The following is a 25,524-nucleotide window of genomic DNA, read 5'->3' as shown; positions in this document are numbered from 1 at the left end:
AAGCCCTCCTGATCAAGTTCTTCATGCTGTGGCCGAACACATTCTTTCCAGCCCTTGTGAGGTGCAACCCATCCCTTGCCAGCAGTCCATGTTCCAAGTAGCATAGCCTGTGGTCCCAGAATCCAAAACTCTCATGTCGGCACCACCTTCGTAGACAGTCGTTCATCCGGAGTATTTTTCTTTCCCTTTCTAATCCTTTCTCATCCCTTGCCCCTTCACACTGCTCCCCATAACATAGGTTCACACAAACTCAGGTACCCCTGCTCCACTGCCCCTACCCCTTTCCTCCACCCTGCAAAAACTGCTCCACTTATTGCCCCCAACCCCTGCCCCATATGGCTTTTCACACACTCATAAACATGGAGCTCTTTGAGGACTACTTTAATTATGTCAGATGTGAAAATGGAATTCTCTCAGCATTTGGGGGATCCTGTTTTGACATGGTCGAAATTCCCATTGAGCACGCAGATATACATTGACATTTCATGCAAGGTGGATTTGCAGTACAGATGGAATCTAGCAACCCCTTTGGGTGAATTGCTGTAGACCAGACAATAGAGGAAACAGTCAACAAAGATACTCAAACACTAGGAGGAACAATGGGATTTAGAGCTCCATCACACCTAGTTTTTAAATCCAGTTTTCATCCGTGGTTTCCCCCTCCATCTCCTTCTTCATTTTCATGTTATTTCTTAAGTTTCTTAAAAGATGAAAGAGGGGTTTTTATTGTTGTTTTTTACTAGGAGACTGGTATGCTGCAAAGCAAAGTGCTGCCTTCCAGCGCCATCTTTATTTGGGTTCAATAGTGGTTGTTTATTTTGGAGCTAAAATCCCATTTATGCCTTGTAATTAGGTTCTTGTGAAAATTACTATCCTTTCATTCTCACCAGTTTGCCTTCCGAGTGCTTTGTGACAGGCCATGCCCATCATGATAGGCATTTTATGAATGGGCAAGTTCTGCCCCATGACAGCCATTTTGTGAGAGTGCCCACATTAATTAATCAAAATTCTAAATGTGCCCACTGAACCCAAAAAAATTGAGATTCCTGTTCTAGGGTGTAAGGGCAATATACAACACATTAGTGGGTACATTTAATGTGGCTATATGTTTTATAAAGAAGTTATTGCATTATTCAGATTGTGCAAAATGATTGCTTATGTTACAATATGACATTAGTATACCACCTACATATGTTAAAGAATATGTTTGCAGTCCTAAATGGAAGACATCAGAGGACTAAGGAAAAATAATGTAGTATATACTACTATTAAATCCTTACCCCATTGAACTTAGTGGGACTCAAGTCTAAATTAATGGTTATAAAATGGTACTGCTAATGTTTTTGTTCCCAAATAGCAAATACCATTATGCAGACCTACAATGCAATTCTATACATGTCTCCTCAGAAGTAAGCCCTATTGAGTTAAATGGGACTCACTCCCTGGAAAGTATGCATAGTATTGAAGCCTAACACTGCAAGCCTATATACATCTACTCAAAAGTAAGCACCACTGACTTCAAGGGACTTAACATCCAGATTATAGTCTATAAAATGAAATTTTAAATGTTAATGTCCAAACTTTCTTATCCTTGAAATATAGTATTCTCTTTTAGTATTCTCAGTTGTATAAATTCTGGAGCGCAAACATCAAATGTCCTTTTCATCTTAGGCCATTTTCATCCTGTAAAACATACTCCATTGAAACCCACAGAGATTAATCAATAATTAACTTATATGTTGGAAGAGCCATTGTGTTAAACCCAGGATCAGATCCCCATAGCTCACTGTGTGACATTGACCCAGTCGCTGTCTCTCAGCCCAACCTACCTCACAGGGTCTTGTAAGCCTATGCGGCAGGGTCCTGCTATTTACTGTTTTACTCTGTACAGCACCATGTACATTGAAGGTACTATATAAATAAATAAATAAATAAATAAATAAATAAATAATAAAATAGGAGAAAGAATCATGTATTCCACCTTGAGTTCCTTGGAGAAAAGGCAGGATATAAATGGGAAATATCTACACACCAGGCACGCATGCACCCACACGCATACGTACGTACGTGTGTGAACGCTATTCGTGTTCCATGGAACTATTATACTTTTCAATAACGGATAACCTTTCAAACCGTAGGACAGAAAAAGAGGGCTGTTCAAGGGGACAGCATAGCCCACGTAGGGGGCGTGGAAAACCTGGAAGCGAGTATCCTTGATTGCATCAAAGAGCCCCAGTGTCCTCATCTCGCTTTACTACCGAAAAGCAGGGCGGCGATGCCCGGGCAAGCAGAGACGGGCTCCGAGCGTGTCTGAGACTGACACCCGCTCAGCGAGTGACTGGTAACGGCAGCCCTTCTTCTCCCGCCTCCTTTCCGTTGTGTTTTGTTCTCCTCCCTCTCGGCGCGAAGCGTCAGCGTCCGTACCCCGAAGGGAACGCTGAGCAGGCGTTGCGCGTGGCGGACCCAGCGCTCATCATGTGGCAGAGCCGGTACGTGACCGCCCAACAGTTGGCCGGTTTCCGCCAATACAAGGTAAGGCAGTTTTCAGGGGGCAAAAGAGCCATGTGCTGCTCCCAGCTTCGGCCGGCCTTGCTCTCTGCCCCTTTGGAAAGCGACGGTCTGAGCGCGCTCGCGTGTAGAAATAGGCAGCTTGCAAGTCTGTTGCTGCGCTCCTGGTTCCCCCGTCGCACTACCCTGATCCCTGGGGTGAAAGGAAGAGGGACCTCGAGGGGCTTCCTCCACATAGTTTAAGAAATTCCGGGCGACCTAATTAGTGGTAGTAGCAGAAGCAGTTTTGCTATTGACTGGAGCGTACTTTATCTTTTCCAAGCGGTAGAGAGCCAGAATTGACAGTAGTCACATGGAAGTCCGAAGACTTCTGACCTGTGTAAACAACGGTACCGCAAATCCTGCGTATGGACTTTGGACAGGTTGTTCTTCTCTTGCATTCCATCAAGTTCGTCTCTACTCCTAACCAAAGGTTTTTGTATGCATCTTTCTTCTAGTAGATCGCTGGCTTTGCATTCTTAGCTGTAGTTCCTAATGAAGTCGGAACTGCAATCTTTTGCACACTGACTTCGAAACTCATCCCTTTAAACCAAGTAGAACTTAGTTCTAAAAAAAATACGTAGTTTTGAGCTACAGGGAGACCTATTATTATTATTATTTACATTTATACACCGCCCCATAGCCGAAGCTCTCTGGGCGGTTTACAAAAGTTAAAAACAGTGAAAATTAAAAACAAATATACAGAAATTTAGAAGCATATAACAGCAATATCCATTTAAAACAACAATTCTGGGATCAATTAAAAACTCAGCATATGTTGTTAACTGCCTGGGAGAAGAGAAAAGTCTTAACCTGGCTCCGAAAAGATAACAATGTGGGCGCCAGGCAAGCCTCCTTGGAGAGATCTAGCAGATTATCTGATATTATAAATTTTGTAACCGTGTGTGTGTGTGTTGTACTTGGAACAAAGCAGTGGTATAAACTGCTGAGAATGCCAGTAGACAAAAGTACTGCTGGCAAAACTGCATGTGTTGACATAGCAGTTATTAAGCAAGAGTGGCCCTGTGTAGAAGACACCTTAGAAGCCCGGGGGTGGGGTGGAGCCTTATTCACCATGGTTAAAGCCGTGGTTTAAGGTGTTTTCTGAACTGGGCCATTCACAGGTTAGTAACTTACCTGAGAATCATGCTTAACCATTGCTTTGTCAGGCTTAAACTTTTGGCACTTTTTTTTTAAAAAAAAGAAATCCGTTACATGTTTCTTTCTAGGAGGATGGGCTCCTAGCAAAGTGGCAGAATCCATTACTTATATGGGGTCCTAGATTTAGCTATCACCATATCTCATGACTTCTTTTAAATTTATACGTGCAATTTGGAAATGTCTGCAAAAAATGATAATAGTCAGAAGATAGGATAATTCCCCTCATTTGTTTCACTTTGCTCAAATTCATTGTTTTATTGAAACGACTTGTAGCTTTCTCCATCTGAAAAGTTAGTATATTGTTATGCTCACCCCACTTCACCAACTGGTGAGATGTTTCAGGTATGCTGTGCTTATCCAGGTTGACTTCCTTTGAAAGGAGGTCTTATAATATTTGAGTTTATATACAAGTGTATATACAAGTGTAAAGTGCAATATATAAGTGGAGATACAACGTAAGCACTCTAATAGACACATATCAGATCTCCAGAGAGAAAGAGAGATCAAGCACCCCAAAATGCTGTTTGCTTAAAGAGCCCAACTTCAGCTCCATCTATCTCTCTTAGACTTTATCAACTTGAAAACTGCAGTTTTCACTCACAGCTAGCTTGCCCCTTGCCCAGAATGATTAATCAGTGGCCCGGTTTGCATTCAAATAAACTACAATGGCTTGCTTTAATCAGCAGCGTGTGCTGTGTGTCAATAGTCTAAATACCCACTTGAGCATGACTTATTGTGTTGTCTGAACCTGGGTGGCATAGGTTGATTGAGGGGGAAATAACCCTCAAATAACCCAACAACAAGCTGTGACACCTGGGTTTGGACGAGAAGCTGCACCAGGTAGGTAATTAGGCTGTTGGTGCCCAGCACGCACCAGCATATGTCACTAATTTAAACAAACCATGGTGGCTTGTTTTGATTGTGCAAACCAGGTCAGAATTAGCCTGTTTGCATGTCATGAAAGCCCACCGTGGGTTAATTTATCTGTGGGGGTTGTCAGGTTGTACATGGTGACTGTGAATGTCTGGCTTGCTGTGGCCTGTCGTGTCATGCAATCCCAGGTGGCAGGGGCTGTTTGAGGGTTAGACAACTGCCAAATAACCCCAAAACAAGCTATAGGTTATTTGAGGGTTGTCTAATCCTCAACAACCCCTGCCACCTGGGTCATATGACAGGTGAAGCCACAGCAAGCTGGTCTGTGTGTCATCTTCTCCAACCATCTCTTAGCTTTCTCTGGCAATTTACCTATATCAAGAAGCAATAATCTAATAATTAGTTCCCATGGAGAAACATCACCTGTAGTTTCCCTAACGAAAGATATGCCTGATAACTTTGCCAGTACTTTTAGCCAACTTGAGTGCCATTTTTCTGGTGGGAAAGTGGGGTACAAATCAAATCAAATTAAGGTAGTCTCCAGTAGTACATCTGTCTCTATCAGTCCTGTTTTGTCCAAACTCCCAGTCTTACAACAGTATAATGTTGATAGTAGAAAAGGCTGATCGTCTAAAATGTATAACTTGTCGCCTTTGAGGGCTCTTACACAAACACAGGCAGGGAGTGAGCGGGAAAGGAGTTGGATCAAGGGAGATGGGAGGATCTGGAACAATGGGGGATGGAAGAAGGGGAAATGGCTATCCCTCCCCTGCAGTGTATCCCAGTGCATGAAATCTGTTGATACTGGGTGGGTTAGACATATTTTAATAAATAAAATATCTAAATGTTTACTCAGAAATAAGTTCCACTAAGTTCAATGATTTGCCAGTAAGTGTGTTTAGAATTGGAGCCTAAGGCTATAATCATATGCACATTTACCTGGGAGTACTCTCCATTGAACTCAATGGGGCTTACTTCTGAATAGACAAGCATAGGATTACAGTGTAAACTCCCATCCTACCCTACCCATAAAGTTGACAGGCCATTATTTCCAGTCCAATCCTATACATGTTTACTTCGAAGTAAGTCTTCATTGGAGGCGCTTACTTCCAAGAAACTGTGAATCAATATCCTGAACCTCAGAACCATGAAGTGTGTCATGCTTAAGTACTATAGAGCTTACAACTAATTGAATCACATTGGTTTCAATAAACATAAGACATATAATTAACTTCATCTGGACTGGGGCCAATAGGTACAGTCCGGCTCTGTTGAAACCAATGGAGTTTTGTCATTGGTGGGATAAAGACTGCACCAAAATTAAAGTTCTCCACTTTTTGGTTGTCACATAGCTGTGAACAGCACTCCCTCCTCTCACACGGATTTAAATTTATAATTTTACTTATTTTTTTGTAATTCTTGCTTTCTGAGACAAACACGGCAATAACATTTCATTCTGAGTTTATACACGGCTATATTAAATTAATTGTTTCTAGTTACCTCCTCTGAAACCAATATATTTTCAGAATGAATAATTTCAAATCGGGCAGAGTTTATCAACCAATTGCTTTGGATGGAGGTTTACACCTGGTCTTAGATGGGGTTGCACTCAGCCTTAAAGGCTCAAGTGCACAGTCTGGGAATTCTCCTAGACCCTGAGTTAATTGGGGAAATCCAGGTGGCTGCAGTATCAAGGAGTGCATTCTACGGGCTTAGGCTGGGACACCAGCTGTGATACTATCTTGCCTCAGTTATCCAGGCACTAGTCATGCCCAGGATGGACTAGTGTAATGTGCTGCGCGTGGGGCTACCTTTGAAGACGGCTCAGAAACTTCACAGCTGGTGCAGAATGTGGCCGCCTAGTATTGGTAGGGGCGATTCAATTCGATCATATAATGCCTATACTGCGCCAGCAGCACTGATTATCTATGTGTTTCCAAGCCTAATTCAAATTGCTGGTTTAAGGCCTTAAATGGTTTGGGATCAAGTTACTTGAAGGACTGCCTTCACCCATATCAGCCTGCCTGCACTTTAAGATCAGAAGGAGAGGCCCTTCTCATTTGCACCCAAGAGAACAATTAGGTGGGTGATCACACATGAGAGGGCCTCCTCTGCAGTGGCCCCACATCTTTGGAACAAGATGCCATTGGATGTCCACCATTGCAGGCTTTTAAGAAGGACTTGAAAACATTATTTTACCGCAGCCTTGTCATGATATGACTACTGCTGTTGCTGTAATTGCAGTTGTTGTTGCTGATTATATTGTTGGCTTTTATTGTTTGTATTGCTACTTTATTGTGTTTATGTTTTTAATGCTTTTAATATTTTAACTGTTTTTATGTATTTGATTGCTGTAGGCTGCCTTGGGAGGGCTTCTGCTCTTAAAGGAAGCCAAGAAATGTTATAAATAAACAAGTATCAGTTCAAGTATGAAGTTGTTAAGGGGTGTGTGTGTGTGTGTGTGTGTGTGTGTGTGAGAGAGAGAGAGAGAGAGAGAGAGAAAACTTCCTATATTGCAGTGACAAGGGATAAGTACAGAAGGATCCATGTTTCTGCATATGTGGTTATGGATACTATTTGGAAGATAATTATTAATTATTTGTCTATTTATTTAAACAACTTTTATTCTCCCTTTCAAAAACTGTACATTGATTTACAATACAATGAAACTGATATGGTATCTATTGGCCAAACATCACATAATGTCTCTAGTAAATAGCAATTTCAAAGAACATAATATGTCACCTAATCAAAGTTTGATTCCACTAAGAAAGGTTAAGTAGATTTCAGTAGAAAATAAAAATGAAAAGTCATCATCTTGGTTTTATTTTGAATAGCTATCAGTAGCAGGAAGCCACAAAAATGAGAAGAATGGGTTGTTGTGTGGGTTTTGTTTTCAGGCTTAATTTAAAAGGACAATTAAAGAGTGTGTTTTCCTTAAAAGAAAGAAAGATATATATTAAATAACATTTTTTTTCTGCTGCTGTGCCTGAGATCACTTTATTCCTGCATTATTTATAGAGTTGTCCTTGAAGTAAATATCTTATTTTATGTTGTTGTTCTAGCATCATTTCATGCATAATTAACAGCTAAAATAGTGAGTCTCTCTATAGAGTATTGATTTTCTTTAAGTCCTTTGGGCCATGCTGTGACTTGCTATGTGTTTTTTAAAATTATATTGTGTATGAGAGCTCTTGACCTCAAGAGAGATTCAGCAAATGGATCCATGGCCAGAATTGTACCAATAACATTTCTCAGTTCCATCCAGGAAAGTTTGTTTATTAGGCTTGAAGTTGATGAATATTATTATAATTATTTTTTACACCTCCTAAAATTGTTAGATACTGCTTGCCTGCAGCCCTGCTGGATCAAATTATGTATCTATCTAATTGAGTGTTCTGCTTTCCACAGTGGCCAAAGAGATGCCTCTGGGACGTTCACAAAAAGAGTTTTTAATCCTTTAGTAGGGAGAGGGTCTGTGTATCTGGGTAAGGGAGGGGAGATTAATCAAATTGTTGAGCTGAATTGACTCAATTTGGAGCCTGATAATATCCCAAACCCCTGCCTTAATTCAGGCTCAATCTCTTTGATGATTGAGTCAACACCTTTCCAACTGGGTGGTGAAAAAAAGAGAGAGAAAGGGCTCCAAACTGTCTGAAACAAAGACCTATTGACCAGGCTCGAAACCTTCTCCCACTTGAAGGTGATGAGCCTAAATGTTAGTGGCCTCTGTACAGTGGTCAAGAGGACACATATCCTTACTCCAGAAAGAATATCCAGATCTGATTATTTATTTATTGCATTTATATACTGCCCCATAGCTGACGCTCTCTGGGCGGTTTATGTTACAAGAAACTCATCAAAAGAAGAGTAAAATGTCTCACCCAGTGTTGTGTGGATCATGGATATGCACCCAACATGCAGCCCCAGGAACCTCCAAGGCAAGAGGAGTGGCTCTGCTCACCTCTAAGAACAGCCGTATTCAAGTCCAACATATACTATGTGATTCAGAAAGCAGATATAGTTTTGCTAATGGTTCCTGCGGTTCTCGGAATGTTACGGAAAAACTGGAGCCCACACGGAGAAAATGGAGTCCACACCAAAGTTCTTGTTTAACAGATAGCTTTATTCGCTAGCGAAACAGCAGCACGGGATGAGTCCACGGGCGGCTGCCCTGGGGACTGGGAGGAGGGGCTTTTTATACACGCCCCTCATGCAGAGGAAACGCCCACACTTTTACACAAAGGAATTGTGTGCGCATCTTGGCAGCATAGCACAACCGGTTCAAACCTGTTCGGTAGGAATGTCTGCCTCGGACTTCAGGCATGCGCAAAGAACACGGCCTTCATTAAGGTCATAACCGGAAATGACAGCCAGTTCCCTCACATTCCCCCCTTTGATACACTCTTAGCGAAGGCACAGAGTGCTATCATTATCCTAGATTGTCATCATTGACAGGGACTGGCCTGTAATCCTGCAAGGCCATTAGATGCACTGCAGTACGTTTATCTGCAATTTGCTCTATCATGTCCTTCAAACTTTGTATAATCATTGGCATAAGACAGGGTAACAGCAAGCATAACATAATTCTTATAACAACAATACTGATCATCTCTTTTAGCCCACCAAACTAATTGAACCATGAGCCTAAGCCCTGGCCTGAAGTGAGCTTGGCCATGGGCGATTAGGAGGTATGACGGTTTGATTTGGTCAATAGGACAAGATAGTTTGGTTCAGCGTGGTAATGGTCTGACACGGGGTTTCTCCGATCTTGGGACCCCCGGAAGATATTCTTTGGATGCACCGCCTTCCAATTAGGGTGTTTGTCAGCATCCACTGACTATGGGGATTGGGGTCAGTGGTCTTATTATACGGCTGGCTGACATTGTATTCTTGGGCTTCCTAAGGCCATTGGTCTCCTAGGTTGGTTCCTCCACATACATAACAATTAGATACATTCAGAGTCGCAGCGACAGTTTCTGCAAAAGTGACAAAAAGGTTGCGCGCTATCTCTGGCACTTCAAAAGGCTGTTCGACTTCTTTCTAAAAGTCTTGGAAGAAGTGCTCTTGTATGGTGTGGCCTGTTTCTACAAACTGGGTGAGCTTCAGATAAATCCGCCCCAGGGGATCTGCTCCCCGTCCATGAATGCGGAGCCCGAATTGGTTCCCAAAAGTGGTCACGAACTGTTGTGGGTTAAAAACGGTAAAATTCACTAAGTTGCACTGTTGTGCTTTGCAGTTACTGAGGACTGGCACTTTGGTTAAAGAGGCGTGGATTTTACTAAGGGGGGGTGTTGTTGGATAAGTGGCCCACTGATCTGGCCAGTGGGAGATCTTGCAAGGGTCTATGATCACAGAAGCTGGAGAATTTGGGGTTCTAAGGGGTATTTTCTACAATAGTGTACCTTGCTGGTTAGCATCTCTGACCTCTAGGTGCCATTTAACAGGATTTTTCTCTGGGATCAAAACATGTGACTTTGTCATTAAGAGAACATGCTGAGAAAGAAACATTACGGAAAGTGCAAGACGTTTTGGTCTCAGTACACTGCAATTTACTCTGATATATAATAGTCTGTTTGATTTGGTTATGCAGTTTCACTGTTTGTATACAAGAGGAGCAGAGATCAAGTTTTGACTTCTGGGATGATATGCTCAGGGTCAGCAGGAAGAGCAAAATAGGCAAAACATGCTTCGGGCGGTGTCCACCTCTTCTTTCCAGGTTGAGAGGGGATGCAGCGCCCCCAGTTATTTCGCTCCCTCGGTTGCCGGTCCCGAGGAGTCTTCTCCCGTCGCGTCCAGCGGTGAGGGCTGTTTCCTCAGGGTGAGCTTTAGGCCCGCACCTTTCGTGGCCTGCCATCTCTCGGGTGCGGCTAATTTTGCTCGGCTCCAATGAATCCAACTGGAATTCCCTTGGACCTTTAAAGCAGTAGGCGTAGTTGGTCATCCACTTTGGTCCGTGGGTTTCTAGCAGGGCTTTCATGGAGTGCGAGGCAGTGATTTCTATGTGCTGCCCATAGGTAAGTTTAATGGCTTCAGTTAAGGGCAGGCATGCGGCAGCGATACATCGGAGACATCCTGGCCAACCTCTGCTCACAGGATCAGTATTCTTGCTTAGGTATGCTACAGGCCGATTCCACGAACCCACTCTCTGGGTCAGAACGCCCACGGCTGTGCCCTTCTTTTCGTCTACATAGAGGTGGAAGGGCTTGCTGATATCAGGTAGTCCTAGAGCGGGTGGACTGGTAAGGGCTGATTTAAGATTCCGGAGGCTCTCTTTTGCTTCAGATGTTCAGTCTAGGGTCCCGGATTCAGGGACTTTCTGTTTCAAGAGTTCATAGAGGGACTGTGTCAGGGCAGCGTAGTTCAGGATCCAGATCTGGCAGTACCCTGCCATGCCCAGGAAAACTCGTAATTCTTTTTGTTCCGGGGCTGGGGTATACAATTGATTGCCTGGGTCCTGCTGGCAGCTAAAAGTCGAGTGTTCTTCTTGATGATAAAGCCCAGATATGTCACTTCTTGTTTGCAGATTTGGGCTTTGGCTTGACTAGCACGGTAACCTGCAGTCTCCAGATGTCTGAGCAGGGCGATGGTGTTCTGGATTCTTAAAAAAAAAAAAAAAGATAACAAGTCCATGTCTGCAGGGGCTTTTCTTTTGATGCATTTACAAATGAAGCCAGTAAAAACAATTCACTGAGCATTTATATTCCTTGGCTGATCATGGTTCTCAAAAAAAGTCTTTCAGTCATTGAAGAGTCTGATCAATGTCCATCTTGTGAGGTCTTTAAACACCTGGTCTTTAAACAGGGAGGTCATGATGATTCTTGGCACATCAGGGGTAACAAATCCCATCTTTCTGGGTTCTTGAAAACTTTGAGTTATTGTGCTAATTCCAAGTCTTCTTATGCATAAGGTGGATTCAAATACTGAGAAATGGGCTAGCTCCAATTATGGCAGCTGTTTGTAGACAAATTAGCCAATTCTTTTGGCAACATCAGGGCTTCTAACAGATCAACTGTTAATTCTCCATGGGTCACTGCTCTATAGGCAGTCACAAATCTTCTTTCTTTCCAAATCTGTCCATGTGATATTTTGAATCAGTAAATATAGTCTTTTGCCTGAAACAAGCATCAGGGCTTCTGTGCATACTACGAGTTCAGCTGCTTGTTGTACAATTGTACCTGGATCCATCAGTAAACAACTCGAGGTCATCGTATAGGTCTGGGCGAGGTTTGGTGCCAAGTTGCAAGACTTCAAGTCATGCTCTGGAACTTCTTCTTTGTAGTTCAGGTATCAACGTGGCAGGATTCAATGAGGCAAGCCTTGGGTCCACAAGGAGGTTGATCTCATATCTGGACTGGCAGGCAGGGTTCAGGTGTCAGCTTCTTCCACTGTACTCCACTGGTCTGTGCCACGTTTTTGGCACAGCACGCTTGAGGCTGGTAGTGCAAACGCAGTAATGCAAGCTGGAGTTTTTAATTGCTTTAATCATTTCACAAGTCCATTTTTAAAAAGCAATAGCTGTGTTCTTCTTCTGGCTTCTAATTTCAAAGGATACTGATGCAAGAACACAGGGGTGCTTTTAGATTTCAATTGTAGTTGCATTTAGGGCTCAGGCTCAGGGCTCAAAGCATTTCAAAAGTTCTATTAGGCCAAAGTTAGAATATCTCTGCCCCCCCCCCCCAAAAAAGAGCCACTGGGCAATTTTCAGAACACAACGTTCAAAACACACACAAAATATAGCAATTCAGTATTTCCAATCTTCGTCAGCAGAGGACGCAAGATTGTCCATTCACTAACTTTTTCAAGGCAGGGCTTCTTCACCCCCCTTTTCCTTCTGGTCAAAAACCATGCCACGTACACTAACCTTCAAACACTTTCTTTTTTCTTTTTTTTTTTTACGTTTCAACTTCTTATCTCCTTCTATTCACATACACTTTACTCTTCTTCAAATCAACTTCACTTCAAATCAACATACTTTCCCTTTCTCCCATCTTGGCACAACGGTTGGCAAAACTATTTGTGCTTACAAGGAGCTTTTTAACTCAGGCAGTGAATCTTCAAAGCTATGGAAGACATTTCTTCCGTGAAAATGGGGCTCTACATTTTCTAATTATCTGAGGTTAGTGAAAGACAAAATACAGAAAGTCTTCAAAATCTTTGGACTACTTCTACTGAGAACAAAACTTTTACTGAAACAAAACTGCTTATCTCTAGCTGCTAAGCATAGGAGAAGCAAAAAAAAAAAACACTAGGGAGGAGGAGGCTGCAAGGGGATGTGTAGGAGGGAAACAAAAAAACATTCTCTTTTCACTTGGGCCGGGTGGAAAACATAAACTGACAATTTTTTTTTTTCACTTTAACACAACACCAACTTTTCTGTAGTAGCGGAACTGAACAGTGGGCATTGTTGGTGGGGGCCTCATCTGGGGCACCGTAGGCGAAACATAAGGCGGCGGCAGTTCTTCCTGAGGACAAGGTATGATTGGTTTGTCCTTTGAAGCTGCCTCAGGCGGTGGGGCTGGATTCTTTTATCTTTCTTCGCCTTTGTACATTACACTGGGTAGTGTCAAAAAAAAAAAACTTCTGCAAAAAAAGCTCTACCATGAATCTAATGGAGTGGAAGAACCTCCCCCCATCCTAACTTTCTAAACTCACCAGACAGACAGACAAATCAGGTGGGTAGACGGGGAACCAACTGGCTATCGGTAGTGGGGAAGTCAGTTGGTGAAACAATAGGTTCACAATCACACGCTGCCAGCCCACGTTGCCGGAATTTCCAGGCACCAAATGGCACCAGAGGACTGATGGATCCAACGGCCAACTATGGAAATCAGGCTGCCATTCACACACCAATTACACAGACAACACCCTCTTTCCCAAATCCAGCCCAGCAGAGAAACAGAAAACAGAGAAACCTTCCGGCTTCTGAGGGGTTGATCCAGCCCCTCCTTCAGCTCCTGGGAGCCGGCTGAACAGAACAGAAACAGATTACAGAGAGAAACATTCCGGCTTCTGAGGGGTTGATCCAGCCCCTCCTTCAGCTCCTGGGAGCTGGCTGAACAGAACAGAAACAGATTACAGAGAGCTCATTGTTACTTGCCTGTTTGAAGTTCCGGCGCCGGTTAGAAAGGTATCTGTAGCAAAACTTCCACAGAGGTTCAGCTGCGTCCACGCCGCCCCCTCAGGTCGGTCCGTCTCCAGATCACCAGGCATCAGCGAAGCCGAAGGCAAGCTGATGGCGCGCTCCCGATGAGTGTCGGCGGACGCCTGGGGGGGAGCTGCGAGGAGGCAAGCTGGAGTGGGGGAAATCTCCCTGGCAGGCTGTCCAGTACTCCGTGAGGTTTCCTTGTTGAAGGAAGCGGCCCCACGTTGGGCGCCAGGAATGTTACGGAAAAACTGGAGCCCACACGGAGAAACTGGAGTCCACACCAAAGTTCTTGTTTAACAAATAGCTTTATTCGCTAGCGAAACAGCAGCACGGGATGAGTCCACGGGCGGCTGCCCTGGGGACTGGGAGGAGGGGCTTTTTATACACGCCCCTCATGCAGAGGAAACGCCCACACTTTTACACAAAGGAATTGTGTGCGCATCTTGGCAGCATAGCACAACCGGTTCAAACCTGTTCGGTAGGAATGTCTGCCTCGGACTTCAGGCATGCGCAAAGAACACGGCCTTCATTAAGGTCATAACCGGAAATGACAGCCAGTTCCCTCACAATACCATCACAATGGCTTCGATCTATGTAAAGCCAATTTTATTAAAACAACTCTAAATAAGCTTGTGGCATTCAAGAAAGGAGAGCTGATAATAGGTGGAGATTTCAACCTATGTCTTAATGACTCCCTAGATAGAAGCTCTCCCCCTACACATAGGCCAAAGGAGGGACAAAGAATGCAGGACTTCCTTGCTGAAATAAACTTGATTGATGTGTGGTGTCAAAAAAATGGCACTGCTAAGGAGTTTACATTCCTAGACACCGCACACTGTAAAGGATAGATTACCTTCTGACATCCCAAGACGTTAGCCAATTAGTATACAAGACTTTCATTGAACCTATTTTGGTCTCTGACCATGCCATGGTGTCTATGTCCCTGGTGAGGCCATTCAAACAAAAGCCTCGGTTCTGGTGCTTCCGTCCATGCCATGGCAAAGATTAACTTGCAAAGGGTAATAGATAATTACTTTGCGGGAAATGATACATCAGATGTCATACCTCAAACAATATGGGATTCAATGAAAGTGACACTTTGTGGATATTGTCTGAGCGAGCAAGGTCACCTTCGCAGATCAAGAGACTTTGTAAGGATGACACTTCAAGATGAAATAACAAGTTTGGAGACAGACTTAAAGGCATCCTTTACACAGGGCACTTACGATAGACTACAATTGAAATGACATCAGCTTAACTGACTCGAGACTGAGGCTGTCCACATCAAACTAACTAAGGTAAGAGCTACCTATGATGAATTTGGCAACCACTTTTCAAAATTATTTGCCCATGCGCTGGCAAAGAAGAAAACTAGGGACCAGGTTAAGGGAATACGTTTAGGATCAGGCAAGCTATGCACAAATGCAGAGGGTATAGAAGAAGAGTTTGCCAGTTTTTATGCCTCTTTATATAACTCAGATGAAGCTGCCACAACTGATATCGAATCTTATTTTGGCCATATACCATTGAACAAACTGTCTACTGAACACAGGGTATTTCTAGAAAGTCCCATACAAGTGGAAGAAATCACTGAAGCAATCAAAAAGTTAAAAAAGGGGAAATGTCCCGGCCCAGATGGCTTCAGTGCTGATTGGCTTTTAGAGAAAAATTGACCCCACAACTGTGCCTATTTATAGCAATGCAGGAGGGAAGCCAGGTCCCTGAGTCCTGGAAAACTTCCAGGATAGTCGTGGTCCTCAGACAGGGTAGAGAACCAACTAAGATGGAGTCTTATAGACCCAATGCATTGAAAAACGTTGAGCAAAAATATTTACAGCAGTCCTAGTAGCAAGACCCAACATTTATTATTAGGGCTGTGCCTTGGGCAGAGTCCCCGAAACCGAGGCGGACTGATTTAGCCGGCCTCGGTTCCAAGTTGGTTCTGGGTCAGCCCAAGGCACCCCGAAGCTAAAGCCGATTGGCACCAAAGCTTCAAAGTGCCACCAAAGGGCACTTTGGTGCGGCACTGGGCCACCTTACCTGCTCACCTGCTGCCATTGCCATTGCCACCTCCTCCTCCTTCCTCCTAACCCATCACTGCCGCCAGATCTAAGAACCAGGCTGCGATTTTAAGATATTGCGGGGACTCTGAATAGTACCTCTGTGGCCACCGTAGTTTGTGGCCATAGAGGTACCAAACAGTTTAGTACTTCTATGGCTACAAATTATGGTGGCCGCAGAGGTACTAATCAGAGCCCCCATAATATCTTAAAATCACTGCCTAGTTCTCAGATGAGGCGGTGATGGCGGCAGGAGTGAGGAGGAGGAGGCAATGGCAGCGGTGGCAGGTAGCAGGGAGAGCGGGGAGAGGGAGGCGAGTCTAAAGATGGCAGCTGCACTGATGCTGCAAAACCACATTTCACCAAGAAGTGGGAAATGGATAGACCTTTAATATTCTACACTGTCTCAACTGTAGAGCTTTGAAAAAATGTCTGACACCAGTTAGTTGAGAGCAACAGGAGTACCTTGTAAGATCAGCAGGATCTAACTGGAATTTGAAAACCAACAACATTAACACAAACTACATGCATCTGGACCAGCTGATGACTTCATATGCTGCTATATAAGCAGAGAGCTGTAATGTATTAGGGGCATGTTATGCCATCATTATACACTGTTTTAAGTTTAACTTTTATGGACTTACTTGCTATGTCCAGAGTGGATGTGCAGCCTCATTGCAAACAACAATAATATATTATTTGTGATGCTTTTAAAATTAGTAATAAAATATATTTACTGCATTATTCATATTTGTTCATGCATTTGCACCAGGATGACTCAGGCTGTTGAAAACTGAACCTGCTTGGTCATTGCGTGTTTTGGGGAGTTGCATATTTGTTTAATCCCATCTAGGGGAGGGGTGACGTATTCATACTATGTGTATGGAACCAATAATCTCCTATATCCATGCCATGCTTTGTAGAATCTGATACAAATTTCCGTTAGGGATTAGATCTGATTGTCTGACCATATAATCATCTCTCTCATTTTCACTGGATTTCTAGCTTTGTGTGTGGTACAGTGGTCTCACTTTTTCATAGCACATGTGTCATAGTCTAATTGACTATTCCATTTTGCCAGAGGCACTACATGATTAATACATGCACAAGTTAAAAAACTTGCACTGTTTTCAAAGTTGTCTTGTTTCGTAGTTACCAGCTTCAACAAAGGAAATAAATCAGTTTTAGCTAATGTTCAAGTTAATACAGAATGGAATCATACACTGAAGTATACAGTATCATAGACACAATAGCAGCTTGCCTTTGTATTTCTACATAAATGTATCAATTTGATGCATTCTCCTGTTTGCAAGAAGCAGAACAGGACTAGCTAATGGATTTGCAGGCAATATCATGCTGAACAAATATTATGGGGATCCCACAAGTCTCCCTGACCAGTGTATTTTTCTTCCCTGCTTGGATTGACATAGGGCTTCTTTTTGCACGCTTGTAATTGGTCACTCACGGAAATTTGAGGGTCCTTTTCCTGATGTTGTCAACCTCTGATACTTCTACCACTGTTTTCAAGCAGGGATCCATCATTTTATAAACCCCTGAAAATGCACTAATAAATGGAAAATGCACTATAAAACAGCACCATCTGCTGGCAGTAAAATTGAAACTTATGAGAAGGAACTGTCAAAAGTGTGTGGGGGGGGGCATGTGTATTTTGTCTGTCCATGAGGACTCCAGAAGTCAAAGCCTCAGTAAGCCTGCAGGATTTTTGCTGAATATCGAGAAGTGCATAGAGGCAGGCATGTATGCAAGCAGACACACAGGTTAGCAACTTCAGGTCTTGCTCCACATTGCACATGATAAATACTGTGCTACAGAGAATGAGTAGTTTTGTGACTCCCACCAGCAGGCTATGAGTATTTTTAAATTGAGCTATGGCTACAGACATGACCACAAAGTTTCACTAAAGACTATGCACAATGGTCTTAGTTTTGAAGAATGTGTTTAAAAAACATAAAAACAACCCAGCACTTTGAGTACAATGGATCTGCTCATGGGCAGATTGAGTAGCCTGTAGAAGGAGGGAAGTTTCCTTCTCACCTGTAAGTATTGTATCTACTTGTGCATTGTGATGTAAATACACTGCTATGATACGAAGAATTAAGTTTTGATGCATAAAGCACTAAAATATCTTTTTAGCTATCTGTACATGAACAGAATATACTAAGCCATCCGCACATGAACACCACCTTCAGCTTAGTTTATCAAATAGTTTATATGAGATGCACAGCACACAAATTCAGGTGGGTGAGTGATAGGATAATCTCTGTTCCCCTTTACACACAATTTTGCCCTCATAGGAGGTCATTTGACATCAGATAATGCCCTGCCTCCTTAAACTGGGAAAGCAGGGCTGTAGAGGTCCATCTGGCAAGATTGTTGCACATAGATTGACAGGCTGACATATATTAATTTGGAGATAGATAATGTGCTCGAAGGCAAACTAGAACCATCAAAGGGCAGCCAGTCAGTTAGCCTATGGTTTACATCCTTCTTTCCTGTCTGAACTTGCGCCTGTGCTCTCTGCTATGCCAGGTTAAGGGTATTCTATGGGGCCCAGGGGCCTGTAAAAGGGTTTCCACCTGTTGCCATGTATATAGGTATGCTATACTCAGCTAACACGGTATATACCAGGTTAGCTTCTGCTTTTGACTGGGATGTTGGCTCAACTCGTTCAGTGCTTCCAAACAAGCTAGGTTGTAGGACAAAGCATTAGCCTTAAACACAATGTGGGTTTTCTACACTGGTTTAGCCAGAGGAACAGTTTAGGGCTGCTTCTCCAAAGTAGGATGTTTGTTGAGCTTACAGCCCTTGGGCTTTTCAAGTCCATCAAAATATGCTAGAATAGCTGCTCCCGCTGCTGCTGCTTCATCATCATCATCAGAGACAGAGAAAAAAAAAGGTTTTAAAAATTCAGGTTTGTAAATGGGTTCTGTAAACCTCTGAGGTACAATTAATCCTTAAAACTGTTTGGGTGAAATTAAGAAAAGGGAATAAGGACATAACCCTATGCATGTTTATAAAGAAAAAAAGCATGACTGGTTGGGAACTGCCAGGAGTTGTCGGATGTTTTTCCATCTATATATTGTTCCCTTAATTTATCTGTTATGAAAACAAACAACGTACTGTATTTTTTACCTTTTATGCACCATTCTCACAAGAAACTGAAAAACAGTTTCTGGTCTAAACATATAAAAAATAAATGAACAAAACACCTTGTGTGCATAGTTTTACAGTTTTCTTAGGGCGTGTCTACACTGGGGAGGGAAGGGGGGAGGATCTTGCGATATGCTGATTTCATAGATATCATAGAGTTGGAAAGGGCCTAACAAGGCCATCGAGTCCAACCCCCTGCTCAATGCAGGAATCAATGTACATGGGGTTCCCTGGTAGTCACCCTTCAAGAAACTGACCAGGCCTAGACCTGCTTAGCTTCATCAAAGTTGCAGCATCCCATGCCATCACACCAGATAAGCTGGTCGCGAGATCCTCCCCTTTGTCCACACGCGGCGTGCGGCGTCCAGGGAGGAAGGAGGACGTTGCGCCCACCATTTTGTATGAAATTTATACAAAATTTGTATAAATCTTTTTCAATGCTGTGAGGTACATTTGACTCCAGATGTTGACCCATGGTTAAATATCCTAAAACAGTGGTCTTCAACTAGTCCAGCCCCACAACCACCTTGGATTCCCAACCTGCAACAGGAGACCCACTTTCACAATTTCCCAACATGGTGGCAACAGCTTTGCCATGACCCATCTGAAATGATCTTGTGACTCACTTTTGGGTCCTGACCCACCAGTTGAAAGCCACTGTCCTAAAAGGTTTACAAAGTTTGGATTAACTGCAATCAGATAAGGGAACAATTGAGAATGCCTATGGCAGTGTGTTGCTGTAGACTTGGAAAGTAAGGCCTTGTTTTCTCATGATAGTAACATCTTTAAATTATTCTTTGATTTACCTAGAAGTGGTCTATTTCACTTGGATGTTTTAAAAAGTGCGATATTAGTGTCATATCCATATTTCAAATGCTTACTGTCTATACATTAACAATGATAATATATTAAAGCAGGGTGGAGAGAAGGTAGGTCAGAATCTACTGGTAAAGCTCTGGATGATTTGCAGCAGATCAGTAAGGGTTTCTGACTCCCAATACTTTAACAATGGCATTAACAAAAAGGCAATATTAATAAATTAGGCTGCTAAAATGAAGAAAACCAAGAGAGGATTTTTGTGTAAGAGAAGAGGAACAAAAACATAATAGAAAAAAGTTGAGAAATATTTAGTTGAGGCTATGAAGATGTATTAGAAATGTGTAACTAATAAATTACAAAGTAATAACCAATAATGTTTTGATGATACTGAATATTCTTAATGTGTGGCTGTGTTTCTATTGTTTTTGTGTGTGAAAGGTGTGTATTCATCTGTATGAATAGATTTCTGGAAATGATTTGGCCAGTGGTTGTATAATAATCTACTATTACTATTACTACAGAAGGGACATGTACAACCATTTTAAAAATAAATGTAAGGCTATATATTTTTCAGAGGAATCTTACAATGTCATTCAATCAGTTTGACACCATGTAAAAAACAAAAACAAAAGCTATTATGGTGAATAATCATAGCAATCAAAAACAGTTGCTTTTTTAGATTGTTCTCTCTCTATTTTTTTTTTTAAAGAAAAGCATTTTAAAAATGGTCTGTTTTGAATGCATGTTTATTTGTTTTGCTCATAGTACAGTGCTGTGGACACAAATCCTTTATCTGTCTACATTATGCAGCCATTATGGAACAGAATAGTAAAGGTAAGAGTCTTACTTCATATGAGGATAACTAAATCATGTTTTGAACAGGATTTCATTGTGTCCTGTGTTTTCAATTGTATGTATTTGTATTTCTTTATTTACAGTCAACAGACCAATATAAAACAAGAAGATACACCATTATATAAAACAATACAGAGTAGGGATAAACAAGAAGGAGTGTTACAAAATCACTAAAGATACTTGATTGTTATTTGTTGGTTTCTGAAAAGTATGTATGTATTGACCATGCAGTAGGAACTCATGCATACAAATGAATATTTTAAAAGATCATTATAATTTCCAGTAAAATTATATTAGCTATGAAATAATGTAATTTTAATGGTAATTATAATGATCTTTCAAAATATTTTACCAATACAGCCATTTCAATAGGTCAAGACATAAGTGAGGACCCAAAACAGTTGAGGGATGGGGGTGGAATGAAATAAGGGGAAATTACACTTATTAGGATTGCCCATAAACAACAATGCTGCACTCTGTTTTCTGCCTTGAAATTATGTCATTCGCATATTCAAGCCTAATTTTGCCAGCCATGCCAGATGAAGTTTCATGGACTCATAGGATGCTTCTGCCATTGTCAATTCTTGGAGGTCATGTTTGCATGCATGGGGCTATATATTGGTGTCACATATTCACGATCTACATGACTCAAAAATGATTTTACTGTCCAATCCTGAGCATCCAAATGTGCCTGCAGAAGTTTGTTTTGAGTTAAATATGTTCATATTTTGTTAAACAATGGCTGCCATTTTAAAAGGACTTAAATATAAACCGTTAACATGCTTAGTATGCACAGAATTTTAGAAGGGATATTATATTGTATTCCCAGTATGTCTTGCTTTCCCGTCTATTATAAAACAGCTGTCCGTCTCCCATTATCCTCTTTATTCTAGAGCTTTCTTATTCTTTATTCTTATAGCTGCTATAATTTGTTTTTCCTATAACATAAGATAAATAACCTGTGTCTGCTCATTCAGGGGTATTACTCCAGGGAACAGGTTTTTCCTTTAAGAAGACAAAAATATAAGCCATTATAATGATCACAGAAAAGGATGAGTACCAGTTCAGATGTGGGGGGGAAATCTGAAGAAATAAAATCCATTTTGCTGAGACACTCTGATGCTTTTCTCCAACCATAGCTAATAACCTTCGACATAAATCTGTATTGATCTTGAAGGAAGTAAGAGCACATAAAGAATAAATGCAACATTGAGTGTGATGTTAATATTGAGGACAATGGGAAAGTATTAGTTGAAAAATGTGCATGCACATTGTGTATAGATCCCCTTTTCATATTTATGAACAGAGTACTTAGATTCAATAACTTATGGTCTCTGTGATGTGTTTATATGGAATTAAGTATTTTAATGGACCTTCAAGAGCAGCTTGTTCTAAATGACATGCATATTCTTATACCAAAATCAGCATGGAAGGGAAAGCTAACATCCTCATCTTGTAAACACACTCATACCCCATTATTATTATTATTATTATTTTGGAAGAGTATTGGGAGGATGCAGTGTTGATAAAAGAAAACTTTAATATTGCCACAAGAGAAATAAGGCTCTTTACTACATCTCAGTAGCCACACCCAGGCATGTTATATATGTGATATTTGGTTACACAAACTCATGAACTTACAGAGTTACTTCAAGACTTTTAGGCTCAAAGGTCTGTCAGAAACCAAATAAACACTTAAAATTACTTATCACAAAATGCTTTTCTTTTATGGAGACCATCCCATGTATATGAAGTGAGTGGATCCTTGTCTATTTAAGCTACTGCAAATTTTAAAGCAATTATAGGCTTGTGACATTACTAACTGGTGAGTATGGCTGTACAGTTGTCTTTAAATTCAGTATTATATCTAACAGGTTTTCCATGCATGTTAGTCATTGTGTATTCACACTTTTCTTTTGAAAGAGCAGTTTTGAAACATCCATGTGTAAAGAGGAAGGACTATCTGTTTCAGGAATTGCCTGGTCCCACTAACTCTCCCTCTGGAGGACGGTGTTAACATTATCCCCCTCCCATGATTCTTTTGAAGCCCATCAGTTGTACATATTAATAGACACAGGACTATCAAATTCACTGTTTGTACAGTGAATCAGGCAGCCAACCCACCCACAGACAAAGCAAAGTTTTCTGCATACTTGAGGAAAATGCACTTAGGAAGATGAACATTGTCCTCCAGGAGCCACAGCATATTGAGGACAGGTTGACCAAAATAAGAGATGGGAGAAGTGGCCTGTGTGGTCCCCTAAGAACTTATTGAAAGAGCGGGGTGGAGAGGGAGGATTAGAATCTAGTCTTTAAGGGGAACTGATTCCCTCTCAGCCCAGGTTGCTATAAATGTTGTTGTTAAATAGCTATAAAATACAAAAATGTGCTTAGATCTAACTATGCCCCCTTTCCAGAAAAAGCAACCACTACAGCCTCCTCACTACAGCCACCTGTGTGTGTCCCCAAATCTGATCAGGGAAGTGACCCTTCAGAGCAGATATAAGAGGTGGGGGGCTACAGAGGGGAGGGGAGGACAGAGGAGATCTGTTTTGCCTCATCCTCCAGAGCAGATCTGGGTAAGCAGGGGGAGGAGACGACAGGAATGGCAAAATACAATGAAGTATTTATAATAAAGAAAAACTCTCACTAGACATTCTAAGCTTTTAAGGGCTCTGGCACTTTCTCTGATCCTAATTAATCCCCCCCCCCCCATTCTTTTCAGCTGCAAAGTATTTAATGCCAGTAGTGGGGGAAAGGTATGATATAAATATAATAATAATAATAATAATAATAATAATAATAATAATAATAATAATAATAATAATGATGCTAGATTACTAAGGTTTATGGTTGAGTGACCAGGAAACTACCTAGCTAGCTCCAGAATGCAGCACTTCTTTGCTATTGTTTATAATGATGATGATGATGATGATGATGTATCTATGCTGTTGCATACTGTTGTGCAAGTGAGTTGATAATACTGGGAAATATAGGTTAACTTTCCTTATCAGGCCTTAAATCCTCAGACAACAGGCACCTTTTCTTATGCATGTAATTTTAATAATGAGGTTAGATGACAGACACATATGTTCTACCCTGTTTGTGTGGAGGATGTGAGCATGGTAGTATCAATGTAAGTCTTCCACTCTTGAAGGATGTCTCAGAGTAGTGAAGTTTTGAAATGGAACCAAAATGTGAGGTGTCTCCTACTTCATTTGTGTGTTCATGTGGTTTTAATGTATATTTCCGTACAGCCATAATTACCAGATCCTCCTGTAATTTGTTTTCTTAAAAACTGTTAAGAGCTAAGATGCACGCTATCTGCCTCTGCTACTGAAAAGTTTGAGTTCCACACTGTAGTACAGTAATAGGTGCAGAAGTTAGTCTGTAACAGGGAGTCAGCTTGTTTTGTTTTGTCTTTTGCCACAGTAGCATTGCTTTTAGAGAGAAAGTCTCTATTTCTGTGTGGATACGTGTGCATACCCTTAAATGGTTATACAAGTTGAAAACATACAGATCAAACTTTAGCCTTTTTCTTGATATATTTGATTGTTTGTCACTCATAACTTAAATGTTTACTCTTTTATCTTTGCTGTTATTTTATGTGTTATTTGGGATTATCACTTTAGATAAGGGTCCTGAGGGAAACAAATATTCACCTCTAGTACCAGTTCAGTGCTGCTTGACATCTAAAGTCAAGGTATCTAGGTATCCTGTAGATCAGAAGTTACATGTGGAAAACAGCACCTGAGAGTGTGTATGGCCCTGGTCAACCTTCTGTTTCACAGTTCAGTTAGGACTTTGACAGGTAAGCAAGGGTAGCAGGGATGCAATTTGGCTGTAACTGTAGGAGCGAGGTTTGGGATAATTCTTTCATCCCTCTACCAACCTACCCATCCCACTATTACTCCCCTTTCTCCTTCCCTCCCAGGCTATTTGAAGCAATGTGAAAGGAGGAAGGGACAAGTTTCTTCTATGAAAGGAACATCCCATCTTCTTATTGCCATGGTGTGTTATTTTCATTCCTCCAGGGAAGCTGTGTAGGATGGAAATTGAGACCAGGCTATATCTGTGGAGCAACAGAAATGTTGCTAAAAGGTAGCTTTCAGAATTCTGCACCAGCTATAGCTTCTGAACTATTGTCAAGGGCAGTTTTACATAGTAGATAGCAATAATACAAATGGGGGATTACCAAAGAATTGATTATGGTAGCAAGTGGTGTCACTAGTTTATTTGCTGGAGTTGATAAAATCCTAGCCATTGTCACTACAGCATCAAATAGCAAAGCTGGATGCAGTCGCATACCCAGGCTATAACTTTCTTTCTAACTGGAAGGTTTAAGGAAGTAAAGAGCCTTCAGAAACATGTATAGAATCAGATGCTAGGAATACATCCAGCCTGAAGACTACCGCTCTCTGCTGCATACCGAAGTACCACACTGTGGTGCTGCAGCCTTTTTTGGATATCTGCTACATAAACACTAGGAAAACCTTTTCTATGACACAATAACTATTTTGTCAATAGGACAGGGAAATTCCAATTCACAAATGTAATGTTTCTTTGTTCTTTTAAATCATACAGATAGTACCCTTGTGGGTTTCTCCCAATCTTCTAACCTTCACTGGATTTATGATGATTTTAATTCATTGTTCTATATTATCCTTTTATGACTGGGACTACACTGCATCAGGTAACATTATTCATTTGTTTCTTATAACTCAATCCTCTTTCCAACATTACATGACCAAACAAGAGGGAATTGGAATTCACTACTATATTCACAATGAGCTGTGATAAACCAATATAGCTTGAAGATGTAGGTAGCAAAGCTATACTGGCACAGTGAAGGCAACTCAGGGTGCTATTAACTCTGCTTGCTATACTCCT

General features: G+C 41.5%; 1 protein-coding gene across 2 annotated transcripts in view; it reads left to right on the top strand.

Moving 5' to 3' along the window:
* Positions 1 to 2,227: 2,227 nt before the first annotated feature.
* Positions 2,228 to 25,524, top strand: part of LOC134401594 (ethanolaminephosphotransferase 1-like) — a 61,729-nt gene continuing 38,432 nt past the window's right edge. For both annotated transcript variants that reach the window (XM_063130696.1, XM_063130695.1), the window contains exons 1-3: positions 2,228 to 2,532; positions 20,545 to 20,613; positions 25,219 to 25,327. In XM_063130696.1, the coding sequence (XP_062986766.1) occupies positions 2,476 to 2,532; positions 20,545 to 20,613; positions 25,219 to 25,327 (235 nt within the window). In that variant the 5' untranslated portion in view covers positions 2,228 to 2,475. The remainder of the gene's footprint in view (positions 2,533 to 20,544; positions 20,614 to 25,218; positions 25,328 to 25,524) is intronic.

This window comes from Elgaria multicarinata, chromosome 7 (genome assembly GCF_023053635.1).
Source record: "Elgaria multicarinata webbii isolate HBS135686 ecotype San Diego chromosome 7, rElgMul1.1.pri, whole genome shotgun sequence".
In the NCBI taxonomy this organism is placed as follows: Eukaryota; Metazoa; Chordata; class Lepidosauria; order Squamata; family Anguidae; genus Elgaria; species Elgaria multicarinata.
The sequence above is the reverse complement of the archived record's forward strand: the minus strand, read 5'-3'. Positions and strand labels throughout refer to the sequence as shown.